At 46.8% G+C, this 23,690-nt stretch overlaps 1 protein-coding gene across 4 annotated transcripts in view; it reads left to right on the forward strand.

Annotated features, from left to right (window-relative positions):
• Positions 1 to 23,690, forward strand: part of LOC138549941 (rho GTPase-activating protein gacN-like) — a 308,520-nt gene that overhangs the window by 190,884 nt on the left and 93,946 nt on the right. For 3 of the 4 annotated variants that reach the window (XM_069642373.1, XM_069642376.1, XM_069642375.1), the window contains 2 exons: positions 11,924 to 12,049; positions 21,787 to 21,887. In XM_069642373.1, the coding sequence (XP_069498474.1) occupies positions 11,924 to 12,049; positions 21,787 to 21,887 (227 nt within the window). The remainder of the gene's footprint in view (positions 1 to 11,923; positions 12,050 to 21,786; positions 21,888 to 23,690) is intronic. The other variant, XM_069642374.1, reaches the window with a different exon arrangement.

Genomic DNA, 23,690 nt, shown 5'->3' on the forward strand with positions numbered 1-23,690 from the left:
TGGGAGTCTATCAAAGATAAGGAATATGTCGGAGGACACAATCCCTTCGATGAACAAATTACTTACCAAACTGGTAACGTTCTTTTGATCGGATGTTCCTCCAACGTATTCCTTATCGCCCCTCCCATCCATCCCCGCAGTAAAACTTCCCTTGTAGTTGCAGCTTATGCTCCTTCAAGGTTACTAACCAATTATTGCAAAGCAAATCTAAACTTGGAAACGGAACTGAGCAACGGACGCTGCGTGAGTCTATTTGTACTCATGATGACGTCGGCTCCGATACGGAGGCTGCCGAGAGACACCGACTCGAGGGACGTCGACGCGCAGCGCCCTCTACTGGAAAAAGTTTCCGAGGCCAGCAAGCTGGAATGGATTATATCAAAGATAAGAAATACGTCAGAGGAACATCCCATCGAAAGAACGTTACCAGTTTGGTAAGTAACTTGTTCTTCTATCCCTTACACTTAAATCTAATAATGCTAAATAAAGTAAAGTCTTCCACCAGGAGAATGACTCCCTTTTCCTCATATTCGGCATAGTTAAAAGTCAACAGAATGTCTCCCTTCTTGTGTGTGAAAAACCTGAAGGTGTTTCACGACTCACTCCCCGGGGATCCCTTATTCAGGAGGCCATGCAAGGGCCACCGCTATTGAATGCAGACCCTGGGGGTGGACAAGCGAGGGAGGATCACCTTCGAGGACAGTCCTCGGGGAGTGAGGAGGAGACACCAGAAGGTCAGACATGGTATCCCCCATTTCCTGACAGTTATTTACCCCATATTCCCTCTACCTTTATGGGATACTACAACTTCCATCACTCCCTTCCTTTCCTTATCAGCCCATCTACTGAGAGGAGGAAGAGGAAGACTGAGACAAGGAAGATTACCACTAGTAACAGGATATGATATGGCATTTATAACAAGCCTGTACACAAGTATTTCTAGCCTTTTCCTACTAATAAGGTCAGACTACGCATTGAAGGATAAAGACATTGAACTGAAAGCTTGAACGTATTTAGCCGACATGAGACCCAATGAGAAACAAAGTAACGGAGCGGTGCTGTGTGAAAAGGCACATTTTGAAACGCTTCTTGAAAGATTACTGAACAATGACTAATGAACGTGAAATGTGTTAAAAGCCATTGAAGGGAAGGTCACGAGGGAAAGAGCGTGCAGAGATTGCGAAAGGCTAATGTGAAAGTGAACTGCTATTTTTGTGAAACGAGGAACTGAGTGGCCGTGGGCCCGTCCTAATGAACAATATGCTTTTGTGAAATAAGGAACAGAGTAGCAGAGGGCCAGTTTTGCAAAAAAAGTGCAAGAGGCACAGCCATTGAGAAGTCAACCCTATTGTCAGAGTGGTCACGCATAGGGGTGAGAATACTGTGCAGTTGCGAAGGTCTCTGACAGGTGAACCTTGTGGAGGAGAAGTGTAAAGGTTGGGGAAGGGAGTTTGCCCCAAGCCCTGGGAAGTGCAGCGGTTTATCTGGAAATCTTTTCAGCCACGTTTAAGTGTTTGAAGACAGGGGGGGCAGCCTGTGAAAATAACTAAGAAGGAACTTTGTGAAGATCTGTTTGTTTGAGAATTGTGAAGCCAGGTGAGGGAAGACCGAAGCAATCCATTGAAGAGACCTGTGATGCACGTTGAACTGACATTGAAATAGGCGAGGGAAGCCTAACAGATTTATGGAAAATCTTTGAACTGTGCATACTATCCACTGTAAGGAAACCTTGGTATCAACAGTAAGTCGACAGACACAAGTGATCACAGTTCAAGGGTGTTTATTGAACGTCAAATGGGTTTGAAAAACGCCTATCTAATCCTAAATGTAAAGAGGGGAGCAAGCTACGACCATCAAATAATAATAACCCAGTCCTAGTCGAGTCTTGTCAAAATAAAAGGGCCTGGGTTCCAAAATGGCAGCAGAAATTGAATAGATGTGCCGACGGCTGCTCCGCCACCCCACTACAGCTACAGGCGGATTCCACCACCTCCGAGGGCTAAAAACAGAGGGAGTGAGCAGCAGAAATCTCCCCACAGAATAGAGTATTGTGTGGGAGGACAGCCCAACTCCCGGAGAGGGACATATTTACGCACCCGGCAGCGCAGGAGACCAGGGCAGCTTTGGCGGCTGGACGCGGCGGACTCTGCCTCCTACACTGAGAAGAGCGGAGGAGCCGTTGCCCACCGAGGGAGAAGGGGTGAGGTGGGAGAAAGCAACGCACCGGGGATCAGAGTAAAAAACTGCCCGGCACGGAACCGGGTACTTACAGCAGGTGGCCGCGGACAAGTTGTTAGTGCGAATTCTCCAGAATGGTTAATTCCCCTTACCTACTGAGTCCCTCAGCAGCTTTGCTGGATTTCTGGGATTTCTTTTTTTCACCTGGTAAGAGTGTGAGCCTTTTTTCCCACTCTTACATTGTTTTGCTGTGTGTGTTTAACATTTTTGTGTTCATAGACTGTGGAGCCTCATCTACTCCACAGGCATCATCTTTTTACTGTGTGTTACACAGCACCTTCAGTGCAGTGACACAGGGTTATCTTTTAGACTTCCCAACTCAGACTCCATTTTCTGGGACTGACTACTATCTCCCAGAACATATAAAGTTGCCATTAACTTTATTAGCCTCTGTAACACCGCAGACCCAGTACATCCTATCTTACATAGAGTACTGGAAAGTGTTAATACTTATCCCTTTTTGTCTGTTTCTCTTGGAGCGTTGCTTCGCTCCCTTTTCATCAAGACTTGGCTAGTGCCAGTGGTAACTACCCTATTTTTCCTACCGCGGTTATCTTAAATATGATATGATAGTTTATTTATATAGCGCCTATCCACAATGTGTTTCAAAGCGCTTCAAGGCAAGGGAGGGAACAAGGGAAAATACAATGACATTCTTACAGGCCATGAACAGTAAGGATGTGAAATTAACTATCGTACTCAGCCTGGCGACATTTCAGATAGTGCAAGAGCTAAGACATAGAAAAGGAAGGGAGGGGGAGAGTGGGAAGGAAATGGAAACAGACAGGCGACTACCGTACTAGGCCTGATGACATTTCTGGTAGAGCCAGAGAAAAACAAGAGGTGAGGGAGAGGGGTGCAGAAAGGTAGGGGAGGAACAAAACAAGCAACTATCCTACTAGGCCTGACGACATTTCAGATAGTGCTGGAGGGGGGGTGGGGAGGAAAAAACCAGTAAGGGGAGGAGACAGACGAGGTTGCTATCATACTAGGTCCAGGGACAATTCTGATAGAGTAAGCGCATAGAAGAAAGTAAGGGGAGGAGATAGGAAAAGGGAGAAGGGAAAGGAGCAGTCAACAGAGAGTTAGCAGTCAAAAGAGTGGAGAAGCAAGAGGGGGGAGTGAATACAATTGCAGAAGTCAGTAGTAGCACATAATGTTGCAAGCCAGGATACAAGATGAAGATGGGAACAGCATGATTCAGGGCCACCATGAGTACATGATGCAAATAACCTTGGTATTGTTTTAGGCTATCTTGGTAGCCTCGAACTTAAACCCGCTAGACCATATGTTTTATTTCGGTTCCGGCTGGGTTTATTCACCATTTCTTTTTGAAAATGTCTTTTCTTGTGTTTTACTCTGTGCGCCAAACCAGGTTTGGTTCCTTTGTTCACCGTCTTTTCGTGGGCTTCTACGCAGAAGCCCTCCTTAGGCACCTGTATGTCTGGGGGGGACAGGATATGAGGGAGGGGTTTAGGACTCCCTGCACAGGGCCTCCTTGGAGACCCATGTCGCACTCTGAACTGATTGGCTGTGGTGACTGTCACGGTGGGACAGCCACTCTGCTGTGTGATTGACAGCCAGGCTGAGTGAATGGGGGAAAACTGCATAAAAAGCAGGTCTCTGGGTCTGGAAAGGCAGAGTCGCCACTGGAATGAAAGAACCGACGAGGAGCTGATGGAAGAGGACCCCTGCCACGACTGAACCGCCCGGTGAAGCCCTGCTGCAGGTCTGAATCCTCGAACTCCAACGACAGAGAAGATCCTCCAGGAATCTTCTTCCCCTGAGCTGGTGGGACCAACCAGTTCACCCAAACTGCAAGTCAGGACTCCCTCCTCTGGTCGAATGCACTGTACAGAGCTACAGTGGGCTGGATAGCCAGGAAGGTCGGACTCTGCTTGGGTTTTAAGGACCGCACCTTTTATTTGTTGCTTTGCTCTGCTGCTGGGTTCTTCCCTGGGTAGTGCAGGACCCTCCAGTTTTCCTACTTCGTCAGTCCGACAGTCGCTTAAGGAACCGTGAGCCTGCAGGAACTGCCAAGAAGTCCGCCTCAGCTACAGCTTCTTCTCCATTTAAAGGTACTGTTCAAATCCGGTTGTTTGTTTCGTTCAGCCGCAGTGAAAGTGTGTGAAATCTTTCTCCAATGCGAGAACTAGTCATTCTCTAATCTTCAAACTAACTTTTCTGCCGACCAACTTCATCCGGAACTCTTGGCAAAGACTTAACCGCAAACTATCCTCAGCTGTGTGATCTTGAGCAAAAGACTTTTGTCCTATTGACTTTGGCCCTAAGCCTTTTTGATTTGATTCCATCACTGTAGTTCCTCTTTCTAGATTGTCCTGCTTACTTACTTGTTGGTGCTGTTCACTACCACTTTTACTGTGTAGTACAGGCTTCTACCAAAGGTGAATTTGTACTGTCACTTGTAGTCTTAATTGTGTGTGGTGTTCCCAAAGGATACTGCATATAATTCTGCCTAACACAAGTAACTGGCCCAGGGAGGTCCTCCACCAGCTGCAGGAGTGGCAAATCGAAAAGTGTAGAGGAACAATGTCCGGAGGCCGAACGGGGAGGGGAGCCCAGCAGATCCCCACTGGTGGTCGGCCCCTACAGCGGCAGGACAGAGAAGGCAGCTCAGTGGCCCCCCTAAGAGCAGAAGAAGGTACCACAATGACAGTCGGTCCTGCGGACCCCCGGGAAGCACACAGAGGAAACTACTGCGGGGAGCCTGCGTATCCCATGACAAAGACCAGGAAAAGCAATGTCCCTATAATGGAAACGCAGAGGCCACAGGAACATGAGAGATTGGCAGCTCAGCTGTTACAGCGGGAGAGGGCGCCGGCACCATACACCGCGCTAGTCAACCCATCGGAGGGAAGCCAGCTGCAGTGGGCACGCCCCGCGAGCATCAGAGGGAAGTCGCCGAGGGCAGGCCACGCGACTACAGCCCACCGGGAAGATCGGAGGGGGCAGGAAGGCGGGAAATACGCAAGTAAGGAGAGGCGAGTGAAAGGGGAAAAGAAGAGGATTATCTGGAGGGAGTCCAGACTGCTAGAAGAGGGGAGGCTTGCATAGGTCGGTGGGTCTACATCGGAGGAGAGGCCTGAGGGGGAGATCCGTGATAGCGGAGAAGAGGTCAACTACCAGCTGCACACCCAGACTGTAAGTGCGGTGAGGGAGCTGCCTGCACACCCAGACTTCAAGAGTGGAAGGGGCTCACCCTAAGGCCTCATAGGACCACCTATAAGTCCGAATATCAAGGCCGAACTGAAGAAGGGGCAGTCTGTAACAACCTGAAAGGAGGAAGGGGTAAAATTCCATCCGCCAATAGAGAGGGGAAAGGCAGAAGGACCCCAGACGGCACGTGGAGACCCGGTCTCGACACACACGGAAGCACGGGATAGAACACCCCCGGTACCAAAGAAGGGAGGGGCAGTAATCAGGATTGATGCCAGAAAAGCAGAGTCTCACCCCACGGTGAGAGAAGGATGCATCCCCCTCCTGCCACAACCTAAATAGCCTGGGGAAGAAGCACGGGGGATACCCCACAAATGGGAGTGCGTCCTACCCCGCCAAGTAAGGCGAAGAGGAGCAGGCATAACCCTAAGTCCAGGTGTGCACACGAGAACAGACTGAGGCCCAGACAGGAGACCCCCCTGGTGTGGGGAAATTAGCGGACAACAGCCACAGAAGGAGGGAAGGGCACCACTAAGGAGAAGAGGAAAAGGTGGAAGCCTTAGGGCAGAGAAGGAAGCATAAAAGACGGAAAGGGAGCAGTAAGACTGTGTAGCCAGACCCTTACTTAAAATCAGGGCCCACTCGCCCCAAGACTCACCCTGACCCCCAGAATGCGACCTCTGACCCCTAATGGCAACCAAGGCGAAAAGCGGAATAGGGAAAGGAGGCCCACCAGCAGGAGATACCCTGGGCACTCTCAAAACCATGTGGCCGGCACTGGAACCAAGGGAGCAGGCAACCAAAGGGGGATTGGACTGAGCAAAGGACCAGGGAGACAAGGAGGAGGAGGAAGGCAGCACCCCTCTAACAAAAAAGGGTTTCAAAGGAGAGATGCTCCTACTCCAGACTACGCTGGCTAAGACCTTCCAAGAGCAGTTCCAGCTGATGAGAACAGACCTCAATGCAGCACTGACCGAAAATGAGACAGGAGGTGGGTCAGCTAGGGGAGTGGACCGACATCTTGGAAAGAGGGCTACAGGAAGTGGAGAAGGAGACGATGGACAATATTGAGGCGATAGAGCGCCTGAACACAGCAACACAAAATCTGAAATTGCAACTTGAGGACTTAGAGAACAGATCACAGAGAGTTAATATAAGGATAAAGCAACTGCCGGAAACAATACAGGACAATGAGAGGAGAGGCGCAAAACATCTTTTCTGAACTTCTGGGGGGTTGGGGGCAAGAATCCAGACTCAGTGGAACTGGACCGGATCCACAAAGTAGGGAGGCTCAACAGGGGCCCCAATGCTAGACCGAGAGATGTCCTTCATGAGGTACGGACAAAAGGAGGTGGTGCTAAGGGCGGCCAGGCAGCAGGAACCGGTGATATACAAGGGCCAAGAAATAACATTATAACAGAACCTGGCGAGCAGTACTCTGACTAAAAGAAGACTCATGAGCCCTGTCCTGAGAGAACTGTCCAAGAGGGATATCAAATACAGGTGGACCTTCCCATTTGGTCTCCTGTTTGACTACGATGGAGTACAGAAACGGGTCACCTCCCCACAAGAAGTGGCAGACATATTCCTTGTGAAACTGGAGGAGGGACCATCGAGTGAGTAACCCTTACGGATGGAGAACAGAGCTAAATCTCGACCTTGGGAATGGTCCGTAGTGGGGGAGCACTGTAGAAGGAGAATCCCCCTCAGAGGGGCGGGCCTGATAGGGGAAGGGGGAGATATAAGGAATTACAAGGGATAGGGTCGTTCCCAGACAAACCACGCAAAACAAAAAGGGAATGTTGGACCTGAGGAATTGATACTGGGCAGGGGAACAAGAAGTATATAACATAGTGTAAACAGAAAGGGTGGATGTACCTGAGGGAAAGGGGAGAGGGAAACATAGGGTGATTACAAAGTTGGGGGGGGAATGAGGAGGGGATGGGGGCAGGCAGTAGGAGGTCAGGGGAAAGGGTAGAAGCACCTAGGGGAAAGGGCGAGGACGTGGGCAAGTTGGGCTCCTTCCAGAGTGGGGGGGAATGAGAAGGGAGAGGGGAGGAGAGGAAGGAAGGGGAGGGGGAGGCAGGGAGCAGAATGGCAGGGGAGGGGGGAAAGGCCGAAGGAGTAAGACCGAGTGCAGGAACAGGGGTACACCTAAGATGGGAGAAACAAGGAGACACTCCTCAGAAGATAAAGGGAAATTAGGATACAAGGGGATAGTGAAGGGCTCAGGGGGTGACACAGTTAGTTCAAATGCATGACACACAATGTGAAGACGGCTTAAGACCCCTCTCAAGAGGAAAAAACTTGAAAGGTTCACAAAGGCAACGGGGCCGGAGGTGCTTGCCCCTCAGGAAACCTATCTCCTGAAGCAAGACCAAGGGCGACTCAAACTCAGAGGGTATGGGCAGGTATTTGGGGAGCATCGGGCCCTACTAAAGCAGGGGGGGGATGGCATTGCAATTTTAGAATAGCCTCGACTTCAAGGCAAGGGAAATCATCAGGGATGCAGGGGGGGAGATGCGTAATAGTCAAGGGGGACCGTGGGTGAGAGGACTATACAATAGTATCAGCTTATGCACCTAACAGTGGTCAGGAAAAATTCATGGGGAATCTACTCCAGAAGGTGGAGGACACTGCCAAGGGAAACATAATCCTAATGGGGGACCTTAACCTGGCATGGGACAAGAGGATAAACAGAACTATAAGAGAGGGTCATGGGGGGGGCAAGTGGCATCCCTGCAGCTGCGAGACAAGTTTGAGAGACTGGGACTGAGGGACGCTTGGAGGATGCTAGAAGGGGAGAGGGAGGGACATATATCCGGAGTACACAGTACCCAGCAAGGATTGATTACATCTGGATTACAGCTAGCCTGATGGGGAGAGTAGAAGAAGTAGAAGTGGGGCCACTGGGGAATGCGGATCATAAGGTGGTAACAATAAAGGTGAGCGTACCAATCCACAAATCAGGGATGTGGAAATGGAAGCTCCCCGGGGAGATCCTTAGAGCCCAGGTGAGGAGAGACGCAATAGGGGATAAGATCAGGAGTTTCTTCGAGGAGAACAAGAGTTCGAAAAAAGCCCCAACACTCTGTGGTATGCTTTCAAGGCCACTATAAGAGGGGAATTCATAGCACAAAAGGCCAAAAGGGAGAAACAGTTAAGGGTACTGGAAGACCAACTTGCAGGGGAGGTGGAGGAGACACGCCTAAAGGTAGCCGACTCCCCAACGAGAAAAGCCCTGAGGGAATATAGTGGGGTGGTGGGACAACTGGAACTACTGAGGACCAAGAAGGCAGAAAGCACCATGCTATTTATGAGGCAGAAATAACACGCCAAAGGGCGGATACCCTTCGAGCTAGATTACTGAGGGAGACCCAGGGACAAAATACTATAGTGGCGGTAAAGGATGAAGGGGGACAGATACTTACCCGAACCAAGGAAATACAGGAGCGTTTAGCCAGATACTATAAGATTCTGTACCCATCGCAGAACCCGCTGTCCCAGAAGCAGACTGACTTCTTGGAGACCATACAATTACCCACATTCACTGCAGAGGAACAGGAGCGCTTGGGGCAAGAAATCACAATAGGAGAAGTACACAGAACGATCCAGGCGCTGCCACGGAACAAGGCTCCAGGCCCTGATGGGTGTACAGCCGCCTTTCTATGCCTATATATTAAGCCCTCACCTAGCGCAGTTGTTCAATACATTAAAAACCTTGTGTTCTATTAGTGCAACAATGTAAGAAGCCAAGATCACACTCATCCCAGAAGCCAAAAAAGACCCCCTAGAGTGCTGCTCATATAGGCCTGTTGAACGTATTAATGTAGATGCGAAAATATACGCAAAAATCCTGGCAAAGAGAAAGGAAGCATTGCTCCCTACGCTGGTACACGCTGACCAGTCGGGATTTGTGCTAGGCAGGCACACGGCTCACAATATAAGGAAGGTGGCGCATCCGTTAGAAAAATCCAAAAGATGTCCACTCCAGCGGTTCTACTGGCATTAGACGCTGAGAAAGCGTTCGACCAGGTGGAGTGGACCTTTGTATTTAGAAGTAATGGAAAAAATGGGTCTGGGGAGGCGGGGGAGGAGTTCCTTAAAATGGTGCAAGCAAACTGCAGGAACCCCAAGGTGTGCCTGGCTGTGAATGGCTCCATGTCCCTATTAGTTCAGCTGGGTAGAGGCATAAAGCAGGGGTTCCCGCTTTCCCCACTTCTCTATGCAATATATCTCGAACCCTTACTTCAGGTAATAAGGGAGGAGGAGAAAATTCAGGGGATCCCCTTCAGAGGGGTTCAGCATAAAGTGGCGGCATTCGCTGACGCCATGATGCTGTCCCTCACGGACCCCAAGACCTCGATAGAAGCTTGTGGGATCTTATTGACCTGGAGGTAGCGGGCCTGAAAGTCATCCTGGATAAATCGGAATTGATGAACCTAATGTTAGGGGAGGAGAGGGCCTAGGAGTTTAAATCAGCATCCCCATTCCAGTGGAGTCCTGCCTGGATTAAATACCTGGGGGTCAGAATCACCCCGTCCTTATAGCGGTGGTATGCAGCAAACTACCCTCCCACACTGAGGGCAATCGGGTAGGATTACCAGAGATGGAAGAGCCGAAGGGTCTCATGGTGGGGCAGGATGGCAGGAGCTAAGATGATTACGCTGCCAAGGTTGCTCTATCTCTTTCAAGCGATCCCCTTTCTAGTTTCCCAGTAGTTGTTCAGGGAATTGGGGAAGGCAAAAAGGGACTTGGTTTGGGAAGGAAAGAGAGCCAGGATAAGCCGACTGCTCCTAATGACACGGAGTGGGAGAAGAAGATTAGCATTTCCCAACTTCCAACAATATCACGAGGCAGCTATACTCTGGGTGATAAGGGACTGAATCTCACAGGGGGAAGACAAGCAATGGACGTGAATGGATAGAGCGGTGGCGCAGCATGACTTTGGGTAGGTCCTATGGCTCCCGCGTCAGGGCAGGCCCAAACACTTATATAGGAGCGAAATCACCAAGGCCATGGCAGACACCTGGGATCGAGTGGTGCAGATGAAGGGGATCACAACCTTCCCTTCCCCATTCACCCCGATCTTTAACAACAATGAGTTCATACTGGGTCTGGAAGGTGGGCATTAAAGGGATGGTGTAATGGGGGGATGTAGGAAAATTAGAGATATGTTTGTGGGGGATAGAGTGAAAACATTTCAGGAATGTAAGGAGGACTTCGGGGTGTGGGAAGGGGAAAGACAGGTATTTCAAATAAGGCATTGGGTTATGAGCGGGGCAATTACACAAGCCGCCACACGTCAGCGGACTATTTTTGAGAAATTCCTGGTGATGAAAGACCGGGCCAAGGGCCTGATATTAGGGCTATACAATATAGTAGAGGAGATCTCTCTGCAGCAGAAATGGCCATATATGAACTGCTGGGAGACGATGCTGGGTAAAGAGAGCTCGAGAGAGGACTAGGAAAGGTTATGGAGAAAAATCCCAAAGGTGGCGAGGGCAGCACAACTCCAGGAGGCCTGGTATAAATACTTGTTGGGGTGGCATTGTACACCGGCACACTTCCACAGAATATACCCAGAGGTCTCCAAAGACTGTTGGAGGGGCTACGGGGAAGAGGGCACAGCAGCACACATTTGATGGGAGTGTCCGAGGATTCAGCCATTTTGGAAGGAGGTTAGTCAAGCACAGGCCCAAGCGTTTGGGGAGGGGTACAAGGGGGACCCTAAACACGTCCTTCTAGGATTGAAAGATGTGGGGTTATAAGGGGGCACCGGGGGAAGAGGCAAGGCAAAGGTAATTCTGACAATGGCGGCAATAATCCTCATTGCTGAGAGGTGGAAGAGCCCGACAATCCTGACAGAACAAGAATGGCTCCGGAAAATATGGGAGTTGATCGCCATGATTGCCATACGCCATGAACGATAACCTTCAGAAATTTACATTGGAATGGGGAGAAGACACAGACCATCCTGAAGAGAGACTTCCGAGTGTAATGGTGCCCCCAAAGACAAACTTTTGGACTTGAACTAACGATCTCGGAGAGGCCCAAACTACAAGAGAAAGTGACATCCAACCTGCCAAGGGTGGAGGGTGATTGGGAGGATGACGACGGGGAGGAGGGGGGGGGAATGTTTAACATATTGTAAAACAATAAAGAGAAGTTAAAAAAATAAAAAATAATAGGGCCTATACTAATAAACCTATTGCCAATCCTTAGTTCTAAATACAAATAATGTGGGAAACAATGTTATGCAAAAGAAAAGTGTTCAAGAAATTAAATGTCAGGATATGCAAGCCTTTGGCTTCCCTTCCACGTGTTTTCTGCAAGGGACAAGGCGGCACACTCAAGCATAGCACACACTCTGGCTTCTCTAGCACGAGGATGCAGTTCAAAACCTCAGCATCAGGGTCTTCTGTGCCAAAGTCTATTTGCCATTCAAAGTCTCTTATTTCAGAGGGCCTGATGCAACATGACTAAACAGTAGTTCTTTTCTTCTTAGGATTTTCACGTATACAACTTTTCTGGTGATTTGCAGCTCACTCCAGATCCCCCTCCGCCGGGCTCAGTCCCACTAAACACAAAACCTTCAATTGGTCTCCCTCTGCCGGCATCGGACCAAATTTACGTACTTTCCCAAACTTTCTCTATTTCATCAAAATCAAAGAAATCCAACTGTGCGCAGGATTTTGCTTGACCTGCCGCAGGACCACTTAAATTCACATGTATTCCTTCTCTTTCAATTGGTCTCCTTCTGCTGGGCATGGACCAAATGTATCTACTGTTTTTACTTCTCATCTGTATACCTTACACAGACATTCGATTGAGCATCCACGCGGTGCCAGACCACTCTGTCAAAGGTATTGTAGCTTGCTTTAAAGTTCAATCACTCATCAGCAGTTTAACTTCACTCGCATATCTTATCCCACACGTTTTAAGAAATGTTAGTTCCAGCACTCACCATACAATATTGCAGCTTGAAACCTTGGCTTCAACAGAGACCTGACTTGTATCAGTCTCCCTAACTCACCGGCTGTGTTGCTTTCACTGAAGCAGCTTTGTTCTTGGAGCCAAGGATGGTACCACAGTGGCTGGCGATTCTCCACGCCTTGATTATTGATGCGGGAGGGACCCAGGTATCTCCGATACACAATGCAGGATTGGATTCTTCAGCATGGCTTCCTGGTCTTACGCTTTCTGTCGAGTTTTCGGAAAAGTAATGGTTCCTTGTCGAAAAGGTCAAGTTAATTTCCCCCTTTGCGATCCCCTTGCCACATTTCCTCTCTTGCTCAGCTGCCGTCTCGAAACTCCTTGTGTGCTTTGCCTCGCTCAGAGTGTGCTCTTGTGCTCCGCCTTTTATCTGTGTGGGGAAGTGTAATGGAAGTCAGGTGCGAGTGATTGCTGATAATTGCCTGACCATAGTATTGGGACATGTCAGGCTCAGGTGTTAGTCTGTTTGTGTTGTAAAAGGTGGGGGGGGTCGAGTAATTATAGAATTAGGGCCAGCTAGGAAGTCTCAAACCCCAGTCAAACTTAATAACGGTTTTGAAACTTGTACCTTTTGTGTCTGTGTCCTTACTTGTGATACCATGCCTGCCTCACACCTGACACAGTTCAAACACAAAAGATCTTCAGCCAGGTTTTTACAATGTCCGACCTCTTCATGTGGGTTTCAGTGACTTTCCTCTGGTCACTGAATTGAGGACGTACTTCTCTGTTGCTTCTTTCAACTATTTTAGGGTCACAGCCCCTTCTCTGGTGGTCAGTGGTTTCTCTCTCTTCACTGAGACGAGGAAGTACTCCTTGAATGCAGTTTCTATTCCTTGTGGGGTCCCGACCCTTCTGTGGTGGTCACTGGTTTCGCTGTCACCACTGAGATGAGGAAGCATTCCTCGGATACGCTCTCTGTTTGTTATAGGGTCCTCGACCTTTCCCTGGTGGACAGTGGTTTCACTATCTCCACTGAGATGGGGACGTAATCCTCAGATGCACTCTCTATTCGTTATAGAGTTCCGGACCCTTCTCTGGTGGTCCGGGGTTTCACTGTCTTCACTTAGACTAGGAAAGATTCCTCGGATGCATTCTCTATTCGTTATAGGGTCCCTGATCTTTCTCTGGTGGTCAATGGGTCCGCTGTATCCACTGAGACGAGGAAGTATTACTCGGATGCGCTCTCTATTCGTTATAGGCTCCCCAACCCTTCTTGGCTCTCTTTCAGCTTTGCCATGTTGATGGCTGGAAGCTAAGATCCCTTGACTCTTCTCTTGTCCCCACCGGGCAATACGTGCTTGCCATTACATGTTGGGAGCTGCTTGCACAGCGCTGGTTGTTCCAGGGACTGACGTCTGTCTTTTCCTGGCATCCCGTGGTCTTCAGTGGCTTCATGGCGTTTTTGTGTCTCTTGGCTCCCTGCAGTCTCAGCGTAGTTGTGAGAGCACACGATCCACCCCCTACGGAACGTCACGCCACTGCCTCGCCTTCTTCGACCGGTCCTTGGACCTCCTGCCATTGGGCCCTCTGGTGACGCTCTCTGCTTCTTGCTCCCGTCCCACAGTCTCTGATCTTCACCGCTTCTGGACTCCCATGTTTGGCAGCTTCCTCGTCTCTGGCTTGACCCAGCTGGGCTTGACGGTTTGTATAGTCCTTTGTCTCTTCTTATACTTTTTTGCCAGCTCCTACGTGGCGAAAGGTCCTTTGTTCTTTTTTTTACATTTGCATCTTTATGCCTCCTCTGGGCCACCTCGTACCAGTACTTTCCTGACCAATACTTATCAGAATTTCTGGGATCTTCCTCGTCCTAGTCTTTTCTACCTTGGCCATACTGAAGGTATTCAGTAGTACATATGTTTATCTTCAAGTAAGGGGTTTGTGATGGAAGGGGGGCTAGAGAATGTTGGAGTGTGATATCAACTGTGGGCCTATAACCTAGGTGATCGTACTTGTCCCAAGGTGTGGAGTTCCTCCCCATGAGGTCCTTCTGCATTAAACCACCCCAGTGGAGACTATTGGGTATCAGCATTACCTCATGGGAAGGGGCAACCTAGTGAATCATCACAGCAGACAGATTACTATTTGCAACCAATGTCTTTTTGAGGATATTTAGATCTATTTTTTCATCCAAAGCTCTTCCAAATTCCTGGGTTAAGTCGATAATTATTCCCATACACAAAAAAGGACCCTGCACCGATCCCAATTCCTTTAGGCCAATTGCCCTTATTGATGTCGCTGCCAAGCTTTTTGCCCTTCTTCTACTTAATGAAGTTGAGAAACATATCAAAACAGATAAAGTTCTAAATAAAGTACAGACGGGTTTTAGAAAAAATATGGGGACTCAGCTGAATGCTTCTGTCCTTGCTCATTTACTTGCGGAGGCTCATAATTCTGCACATGGTCCGATTTTCATTGCATCACTCGACTTATCATCAGCATTTGATTCTGTAATTCGTAATAGGTTGTGGAAAAAAATGATAAATCTCAATTTTCCACAAAGTTTGGTAGCGCTCATTGCTCTTTTGCACCAACACACTTCCATTAGAGTGCGCATTTCAAGTAAAGGTACTCTAACAGATTCTATTCCAACGGCAATTGGCGTTAAACAGGGTTGTAATCTTGCAGCAGTGCTTTTTAACTTATACCTCCATGACATTGAAGGTATTTGGGATTCCTCTAAATCTTATTCTGTAAAGTTCGGAAAGATTCATCTCTCGTGGTTGGCTTATGCCGATGATATATTACTATTTGACAGCACGCAATCTGGGCTGCAAAATAAATTAGAGACATTTGTGCTGTATTGTAGGAAAAATAATCTCACTATAAACCCCTCAAAATCAAATATCCTGATACTTTCTTCGAAAAAAAAGATTCGGAAGTTTCAGTGGCACTTAGAGTCCTCTATTATTCAAATTGCAGGCCAGATAATCTATTTGGGATATAATCTGTCAAATAATTCATCTGCACTCTTTTGGCAACGTGCGATTGCAGAAAAAGTGATACCTTTACAGAATCAAATGCGAATTATCTGTCGTAAACTTTGTAAATTTTCTTTGAGTCCACTATTTGAATTTTATTCAAAAAAAGTTGAATCTATCATTCTTTATGGTTTAGATATGAATTTAAATGATTTAGCGAGGTTTTTGAATAGACTGCAAGCCAAGCTATGGAAAACAACACTATGTCTTCCTTCTTCTCTTCCGAATGCAATACTTCGTCATGAGCTAGGTCTAAACTCACTGGCAGCACGATATAAATGGCGTCTTCTGAAAACTTATCTGAAAATGAGTTTCCCAGAGGAAAACTCATTGTACGAGGACTTTTGTCATATGCTAAGAGCATCGCAGCTGCGATCTATTGCTGACTTTAAGCGGCGTACATTGTCCGTCCTTGAAAGTATTAATATCTCTGCTGAAGATCTTCAAAGCAGTTTTCACATTGCACATAAGCGTGTTTTTTTGAATGACTGGGCAGAGACTTGCACTCAAATATCGAGTTACTCTTCTTTCTCTGAATATGCACGTTTTAGGCACGCTCAGGTGCCTCGGCAGCAATATCTTGTGCTTATTCCGAGTGCGGAAACTCGTTCAGATTACATGCGCTTTCGACTCGACTTACTGCACACGAAAGTAAGAACCAAGTACTGGGGCACTAGAGATAGAGAAGAGGTTGATATTAGTTGCAGATTTTGTAAAAAACCTGAATGCACAGAGACTCTGAAACACCTTTTTTTGTTCTGTACAATTTTTGAAATGGCGAGAGTTAAAAACATTTCAGCATTTAGTACTACTATTACCCATATGGGAAGAGAATTAATTTGGACCCGGTGTATGTGGGGCTCTAGTAATTCCATAATTTTGGCAACGGTGCGATTAGTGAAAATAATTGAGTCCGCACTTTTTTCTCTGTGTTGATGGTAATTGTGTGGTTGGGACATTTTGAGGACGTTGTTGAGTCCCTGTGCTTCTGCGTTTTATGTTTTTATGTCGGATGTGTTTTTATGATGCGACGGGTTTTGTGGCATTTGTGTAAGTAAAGAATATGTTTGTAATTAAGCAACAGTAAGGGAATATAAATGCCTGCTTTATATAAATGCTAGTTCTTAAACAATATGTATTAATGTGAAATGTAATTGGTTGTAAGTGTTGTAAACTAATTTTGTAAAGATGCGTTAGCATCAAAAACAAAATAAAAAAATAAAAAAAAAAAAATAAAAAATAGATTACTATTTGCAACTACTTGTAAGCCAATCACAGCATCAACTAGTTTAGCATGAGACGTTGGGGCTCAGTGAATTCTCTGCTCCACCACGATTACTGTTTAATGACGATGGAATCTATGCATCTTTGCCAGCAACAAAGCAAACAGATATAAATCTTGAAGTTGATCCCACCACTGCAAACCAGCAGCAGAAACACCTCTAGCAACAGAAGTTGCAAATTGTTAGGGAGAATTCTCAGAAATGAGCCAATTCCCTCTACCTTAGAGACCCCCAGTAACTGTGCTGGATTTTGAGGACTTGATTTTCTTTATCTGGAGAGAGTGAGCCCTTTTTCTCCCACTTTCTTGTGTATTTTAATGTGATTTCTGACCTTCATGTTTCTTTTGTGGCACCTTTAGTGCAGTGACACAGGGAAGTCTCTTAGATTTCCCCAAGGTTTAAATACCATCTCTGGGATTAAATGACTGTTTCCAAGAGCAGTAAAGTGAAATTGACTTTATTTACATTTGTAACTTTCTAGACCCAGCACACAGTATATTACAATAGGGTGCTGGAGGGGTTACTTAGTATCCCCTTTGTCTAGCTTTTTATGTAAGATTTGTATGTTACCCTTTCCTCACTGAATGGCTGGTGGCAGTGGTTTTGTTTTTACTACCGTGGTGTGCATTTACTGCGGGCTGCGTTTGCAGCTGCAGTAAAGCACCCAACGGTGCCATTTTTGTCAAAATGGCCCGGTCTTCTTTTTTCACCATTTCTTTCTGGAAAGGTCCTTCTTCAGATTTACTCTGCATGCCAAACTAGGTTTGGTTCCTTTGTTCGTTTTGCCTTTGGTGGGATTCACGAGTGAAGCCCGCCTCTGGCTCCAGGGTGTCTGGGGTAGGCAGGCAGTGAGGGTGGTTGCCAAAACTCCCTGTGCTTAGTCTCCTAGGAGACCCAAATGCACTCTGTGATGATTGGCTGGCTGACTGTCCGGCAAGGACAGCCACCCTGCTGGGTGACTGACAGCTAGGCTGGAATGAAAGGGAGAGAATTGTATAAAAGTGAGTCTTTTGGCTTGGAAGGCAGAGTCAACCACTGGACGAAGGAACCGGAAAAGAACTTGAAGAGGACGCCTGCTGCAACTCCTGGACCGTTGGTTTGCCCGGTGAAGCCCTGCTGCAGTGCCAAAACACCAAGTTCGCTTCGACAGAGAAGCCCCTGCAAGGACCACTTCTCCCCTTGAGTTTGTTGGGCCAATCAACTCCAAATGAAGTCACCTTGACATCCATCTCGAAGCTGGTTGAATTTCCACAGAGTTGCTTCTGGAAACCGTAGAGTCAGGGAGAGGAACACCAGTTTGTGTGTGCTGCTTTTAAGTTTGGCCAAGAGCTCCAGGAAGATCCTCCGGACTTCGAGGAAGCAGGACTGACCGGGCCTGAACCTCCTCAACAGAGTGCGGGATCCCAGAAGCAAGGAAAGTCCATCTCGACAGCCAGGAACCGCGGTGTTGCTATTTGCAGTAGGCGGGAGGAGCTGATACACTGAACAGCCACTGAAAGTGAAGTTTGCCAGTTGCAAGTTTTGACCGTCCCAGTGCAGTGCAGGAGTCCCCCGACATCCTCCCTCTTGTTCCATGACTGAGGCCCAGGAACAGTGAGACCTGCAGAGCTGCACAGGAACAGGAGTCATCTGCTGCATCTTTTCTTCATTTTAAAGGTACTGTACAAAGTCTTACATCTTGCTGTAGAGTTGCTTGCATCTTCTACTACTCGCAAGTCTCCCTACATTGATTCATCTTTTTCTTCAAAGACGTCTGAAACATTGTGCAAAGACTTGTCTACTTACCTTCAAAGAAGTGCTTCAGCCCATATAGACTCTTGCCTGTTGACTTTGGCTTAGCCTGTTTTCACTGAATCACTCTTATTGGGGGATCTGAAAGTATTTGCCTGCTTAAGAAATATGTCTGGTATCTTGTTTGGTCTAATAATCTTTCCCCTTTTTGCTTGCTCTTAACTAATTCTGAATGCCACCAGTAATACATTGATGTCAACAGCACCCTAGCAATTGAAGTCACCTGTGGGTGTAGGTCTATGCTGTATGCCATCCCAAATGGGTATTTACTGATTCTGAACTTGAGAGTATATAATCTTGATGTATATTTGTGTGGTGTTTTATAGTGCTCCCTTCTGAAGAAGGCTTATATTAACTGACTGGTAAATAAATTAATAATTGAATTATCAAGAAACCCTGTGTGTAAGTGTTTGCTTGGATACTTGTCACTGTCAAACTCTGTGTAACTCCCCTACAGCTCACATTGACCCCTCTTGAGATAAGCCTGGCTACTCGTCCACACTGCCAACCTGTGTAGTACAGACTTATACCAACGGTTGGGTTACTACTGCCAGGTCAGGGTTGTTGTAGTGCACCCTAATGGTACTGCATACAATCTTGCCTAATACCAACACTCCACATGAAAGATGCTTATCTATGGCACGTGTTGGTAGAATGGCAGAGATACAAGCTTTAGATCAGTACAATGGCATTCAGACATGCAAAGATCCTGTTGAAGCATTGATTAAAACTATCACATGAAGTACTAGGAATATAATAAAATACTGTCAGTATAGGACCAGACAAAAGAAGCTCCTGGGCATTGGGCTAACCCTCTGCAAAATCATTAACAGCACAGAAATAGCTAATGCTACTTTGAAGGAGCTAAATTCACAAATAACAAAGATGAATGGACTGCTTACCTAGGCCTTCAACATGCACAAATGACCAAAAAACGACGTTATAGTGGTGTGGCGCGCAGAAGTGGCAGCCTCACAGTGTTCTTTGGTGAGTCCGTAGGCATATACAAAGATCATTTGTCATGCGACCCGTGCCATAGAAAGTAGACCTACAAAACTCTATATATTTGCATAGAACACAGATGTTTTCATTCTTGCTATGAGAAGGTATCCAAAACTGCTTGTGAGTCTTACTTTGTGCGCATTCAAATCACATTGTTCCATTTGAAGAGATATTTCTCTAACTAGGTTCTTTCAAGGCTTCTGCATGAACACGCCTTGTCTGGATCTGAATGCACAGGTACTTTGACAGGACAAGGTAACATTTCAAACTAAAAAGCATTCACTACAGTGGCTAAAGACACCCTTTTGGCACCTAATCCATACGGAACACATGAAAACATCCCTCAACTGCTACTGGATAAACTGGAAGCATTCCTTTGCCAAGTCTGTGCACTTGGTGGGCAGAGAAATAGCTCTCGTTCTCTGTGAAATTGCATGTGCTACAGACTTCATTCTGCAGTTCATAAGATGTTTGTATGTCAAGAACTGATGCAGTCTAACATGAACGTTTAGCAAACACCAAAGGCCTCATCACAGGTTGGGCTTTATCCCGGCTGTAATAGAGCCCGACTGTAATAGCCCTAGCACCGACCGGTCCGGCGGTATTACCGCCGGATCACGAGTTGGGTGTTAACGGTAAATCCCCATTCCCCATTGGGTCCATTGGATTCAATGGGGCATTTTCAGCGCTAATTATGCAGGTATACAGCTGGCGGTAATACAGCCGAAAACAGGAGATTTTCACCTCCAGAGAAAGGCTGGAGGTAAAACAGCCCATTTAGCGCCCAAATCATGATAGGGCCAGCCCTTAAATGCGGCGGTAATACCGTTACCACCGCATTTAAGGGCTAGAGTCCAACTCGTGACAAGGCCCCATGTGCGAGTATGCCAGATGCACTGCACTTTGTGATAATGATTCTCTCACTGTATAAAACTCAGCAGACTGACCGTGAAGATGATTTCAGCCAACATGATGTTCATCAGAATTGGAGAACTACTAAAGAATGCTATATAATTTGTATCTCATGGTTAGTTATTTAAACAGTTTAGTCCTAGTTCATAATCATATTTGACAAGCTTAACTAGGAATTGTTCAATGTGTGTTTTGTTTCTTGTGAAACCACCAATTAAAAGTAGCACGTATTTGCCCTTTTGTTATTACAATTCCCACTTTGCGGGGTGCAGACCAATCACGAGGCTGGCAACGCATGCTGAAACTATCAATTTCAGCCAGTGTTCCAAGCTGTCTGATGGCTGGTTCGCCAACCCGCCATCTTCCCCCCCAACCTCAGTTCCTTTTTTTTAAAAGAATTCTCCCCTCCCAAAATACCTGATTGCAGCAAGTGCGACCGCCACAGCTGCTGCAGCGCCCTCCCCTTTGGTTTGGCTGCCTATGAACCCCGCCTTCCCATTCCATGGCAGCCATCTTTGAACAGTCTTTTCGTTCCATGAATGGGACACCGCAAGACAACTCGTTCACAGAACTAAACTACTTTAAATCCACCCTGTCCAAGCCCATGGGACGGTTGCTAATAGAGTTAAGCACCCGTTCCAAAGGCTGGAACGGATGATAACGTCCCCCCAGGGCCCTGGTTAAAGGCCCTCGCTTAGCTTGGGACTTTAATGCTGGCCACCGGGCCATTGCCACCTGTTCCAGCCCTTGGAACGGTTTCTTAACGCCATATTAAATGGATTAGTGCGAAATTCATGCCTCTCAGCTCTGGCATTGTGATCAATTCACTTCCAGAGACAGGACCCCAATCCTACATTGCAAATGTATATTGTACATCTTCCTGTTGAAGTGTTAACCTTTGTGATGCAAGCACGCTTTTCTGGGGCCTTCAACGGGGAAATGGGGACAGAGTTTCTGTTTGAATCTTGAAACTTACGCATTTAAATTGATTGTTATTAACAAATAATTTAATTAAGTCTGAATGTAGGCTCAGGCTGCAACATTGGCAGTGGGCTTGCACTCCTAGAATCCAGACCAAAAGACCCAACTACATCATGCTTAGCATGCTTCCCATGCAGATCACATGCCACTGTCATGCTGATTCACTGGCTCTCTCATTTGGACAGTGGCTGGCCAACCACTTCCTCCTTCTCAGCTGACATCACCTTCTAACGCCCATAGAACTTTGGGACGCCAAGGGGTAACAAGCTGCACCACATTATCTTGGGATGCACCTGATGCTACTTGAAAGACATTGACAGTCAATGAACTTGATTAATTTACTGGCATCTGTTTTATCATTCTCTTGTTAGCTGTTTTGCTTTTTGTTTCACTTCTCTCCCACCCTCCCATTCCTGCCCACCATACAGATGCTTGAGGAACTGCTGGATAACTATCAAAGGAATTCCATGGATCTAAACAGAGCCAAGGCTGAATCCCAAGAGACACAACTGGAACTTCAACACATCAAGTACGTCTAAGAAGGGGATTTCACATTAGAACATTCAAGATGGATATAAATGTTTTTGGATGTGCATGCTCAATTTTTATGTCTGCTTGAGGTCTTGCAGCAGTGTGTAGAAGGGCCCTTGTGGTTATTTGCTCCTCCGTGATGCAGAAATATTGCATCATAGTGAAATTTATTTTTTACTCTACTTGTAGAAGCTTGTGCATGGAGAGTGATTTTGAATGTTGCTTTTAGGAGCTACTTCTGTTTCCATGATGCTTGGTACACTGGGTTTTTTCTCACTTGTGTGCTGCTTTAAACTGTGATAACATATAATAGTGGGTATCTGGACTTGCCATCGAAAATGTATTCATCTAATACATTTCCATCGAAACGTATTCATTGAATTGCTTTTCCAATGAAAAGCATATTCATTGAATACATTTTGATGGATAATTAGAGTTAGGGCTAGGCTTCGATTAAGGGTTAGAGTAAGGGTTGGATGAAGGGTTAGATTTAGGGTTAGGGTTGGTTTAGGGTGAGAGTCTGGGTTAGGTTACGGTTGAGGGGGGGCTGCGCGAGGCTTGGGGGGGGCACCCCCAATATACAATTAACATTAAGGGTTAGAGTCAGGCTTAGGGTTGGAGTTAGGCTAGGGTTAGTGGGGTGTGCATTGGGGTTGGGGGGCTATTGGAGAATGCCCCCAATATATAATTAAACATTAAATGTTACAAGGAGCTGGCCAGTGCCGAAGTGCCAGCACTAGACAGCTCCATGTAATCTTTTAACGTGCAAAATAAATGCATCAAATTGCTGTCTTTTACATTTAAAAATACATATCCATGGAAACTTGCCCATTCCTATATTTGAGAATTTTTGATGGAGATGTACTTTTAATGTAAAAAGATAGCCTTTCCATGCAATCATTTTCAATGCATTTTGCTTGGATGGTTTCACTGTTCGATGGATCTTTTTCGATGAAAAGACCATAAACCAAAATAGTGAGGTTTCTAATTCATAATATTTATCTGCTCCATGATGCAGTGAATGATTTTCATTAGGACATTGAATCTTAACTAAAGCAGCATTTTAGGGTCGCCATTTTGGAATGATGGGATATGTGAGAAACCAGAAAGTGTCTCACCTGCTAGTCCCTGGTGATCTGTCATCCAGGTGGTTTAGTACACGGACATCGCCTTTGGATCCAGTTCCTGGGGGTGGACCAGGGCGGGATGATCACCTGGGTGAGGGGTCTTCGGTGAGTGGGACCCTGGATGGTGAGACGTGGTATCCCCTTCCCTGTAACACCTCTACCCCATCCTACCAGGTAGGATACTTAGGAACTCAACCCCCCGCCCTCTTTCCTGACACAAACACTTTCTCATGGACAGCTCCCTATGAGAGAAAATAGACTAAGACCTGGGCCGTACTACTGACATGTCCCAATACAATGGTCAGGCAGGGTCAGGCAATTACTGACCGTTACACCGCGTGACTAAAAGAAGGAGAACGAGAGCACACTCCGAGCAAGGCAAAGCACACGAGGATGTAGCAGTTGCAAGATGGCAATTTAATACAAGGCGAAAGACGGCGAAACAGAAGGGGATCACAAGGAGGGAAGTGCCCTTGACCTTTTCAATGAGGGACCGTTACTTTCATGAACCTTCGAGAATAGAAAACATAACACCAGGAAACAAGGCTGACGAATTGTGTGTCAGAGTTTCCCGGGGCTCTCCCTTACCGCCGTGGTACTGTCCTTGGCTCCTATAATAAAGCAGTGCCAGTGAAGTCAGCACAGTCGGTGAGTTGGGGAGTCTGATACCAGAC

The sequence above is a fragment of the Ambystoma mexicanum genome, chromosome 1q (genome assembly GCF_040938575.1).
Source record: "Ambystoma mexicanum isolate Mex_15411 chromosome 1q, UKY_AmexF1_1, whole genome shotgun sequence".
Lineage (NCBI taxonomy): Eukaryota > Metazoa > Chordata > Amphibia > Caudata > Ambystomatidae > Ambystoma > Ambystoma mexicanum.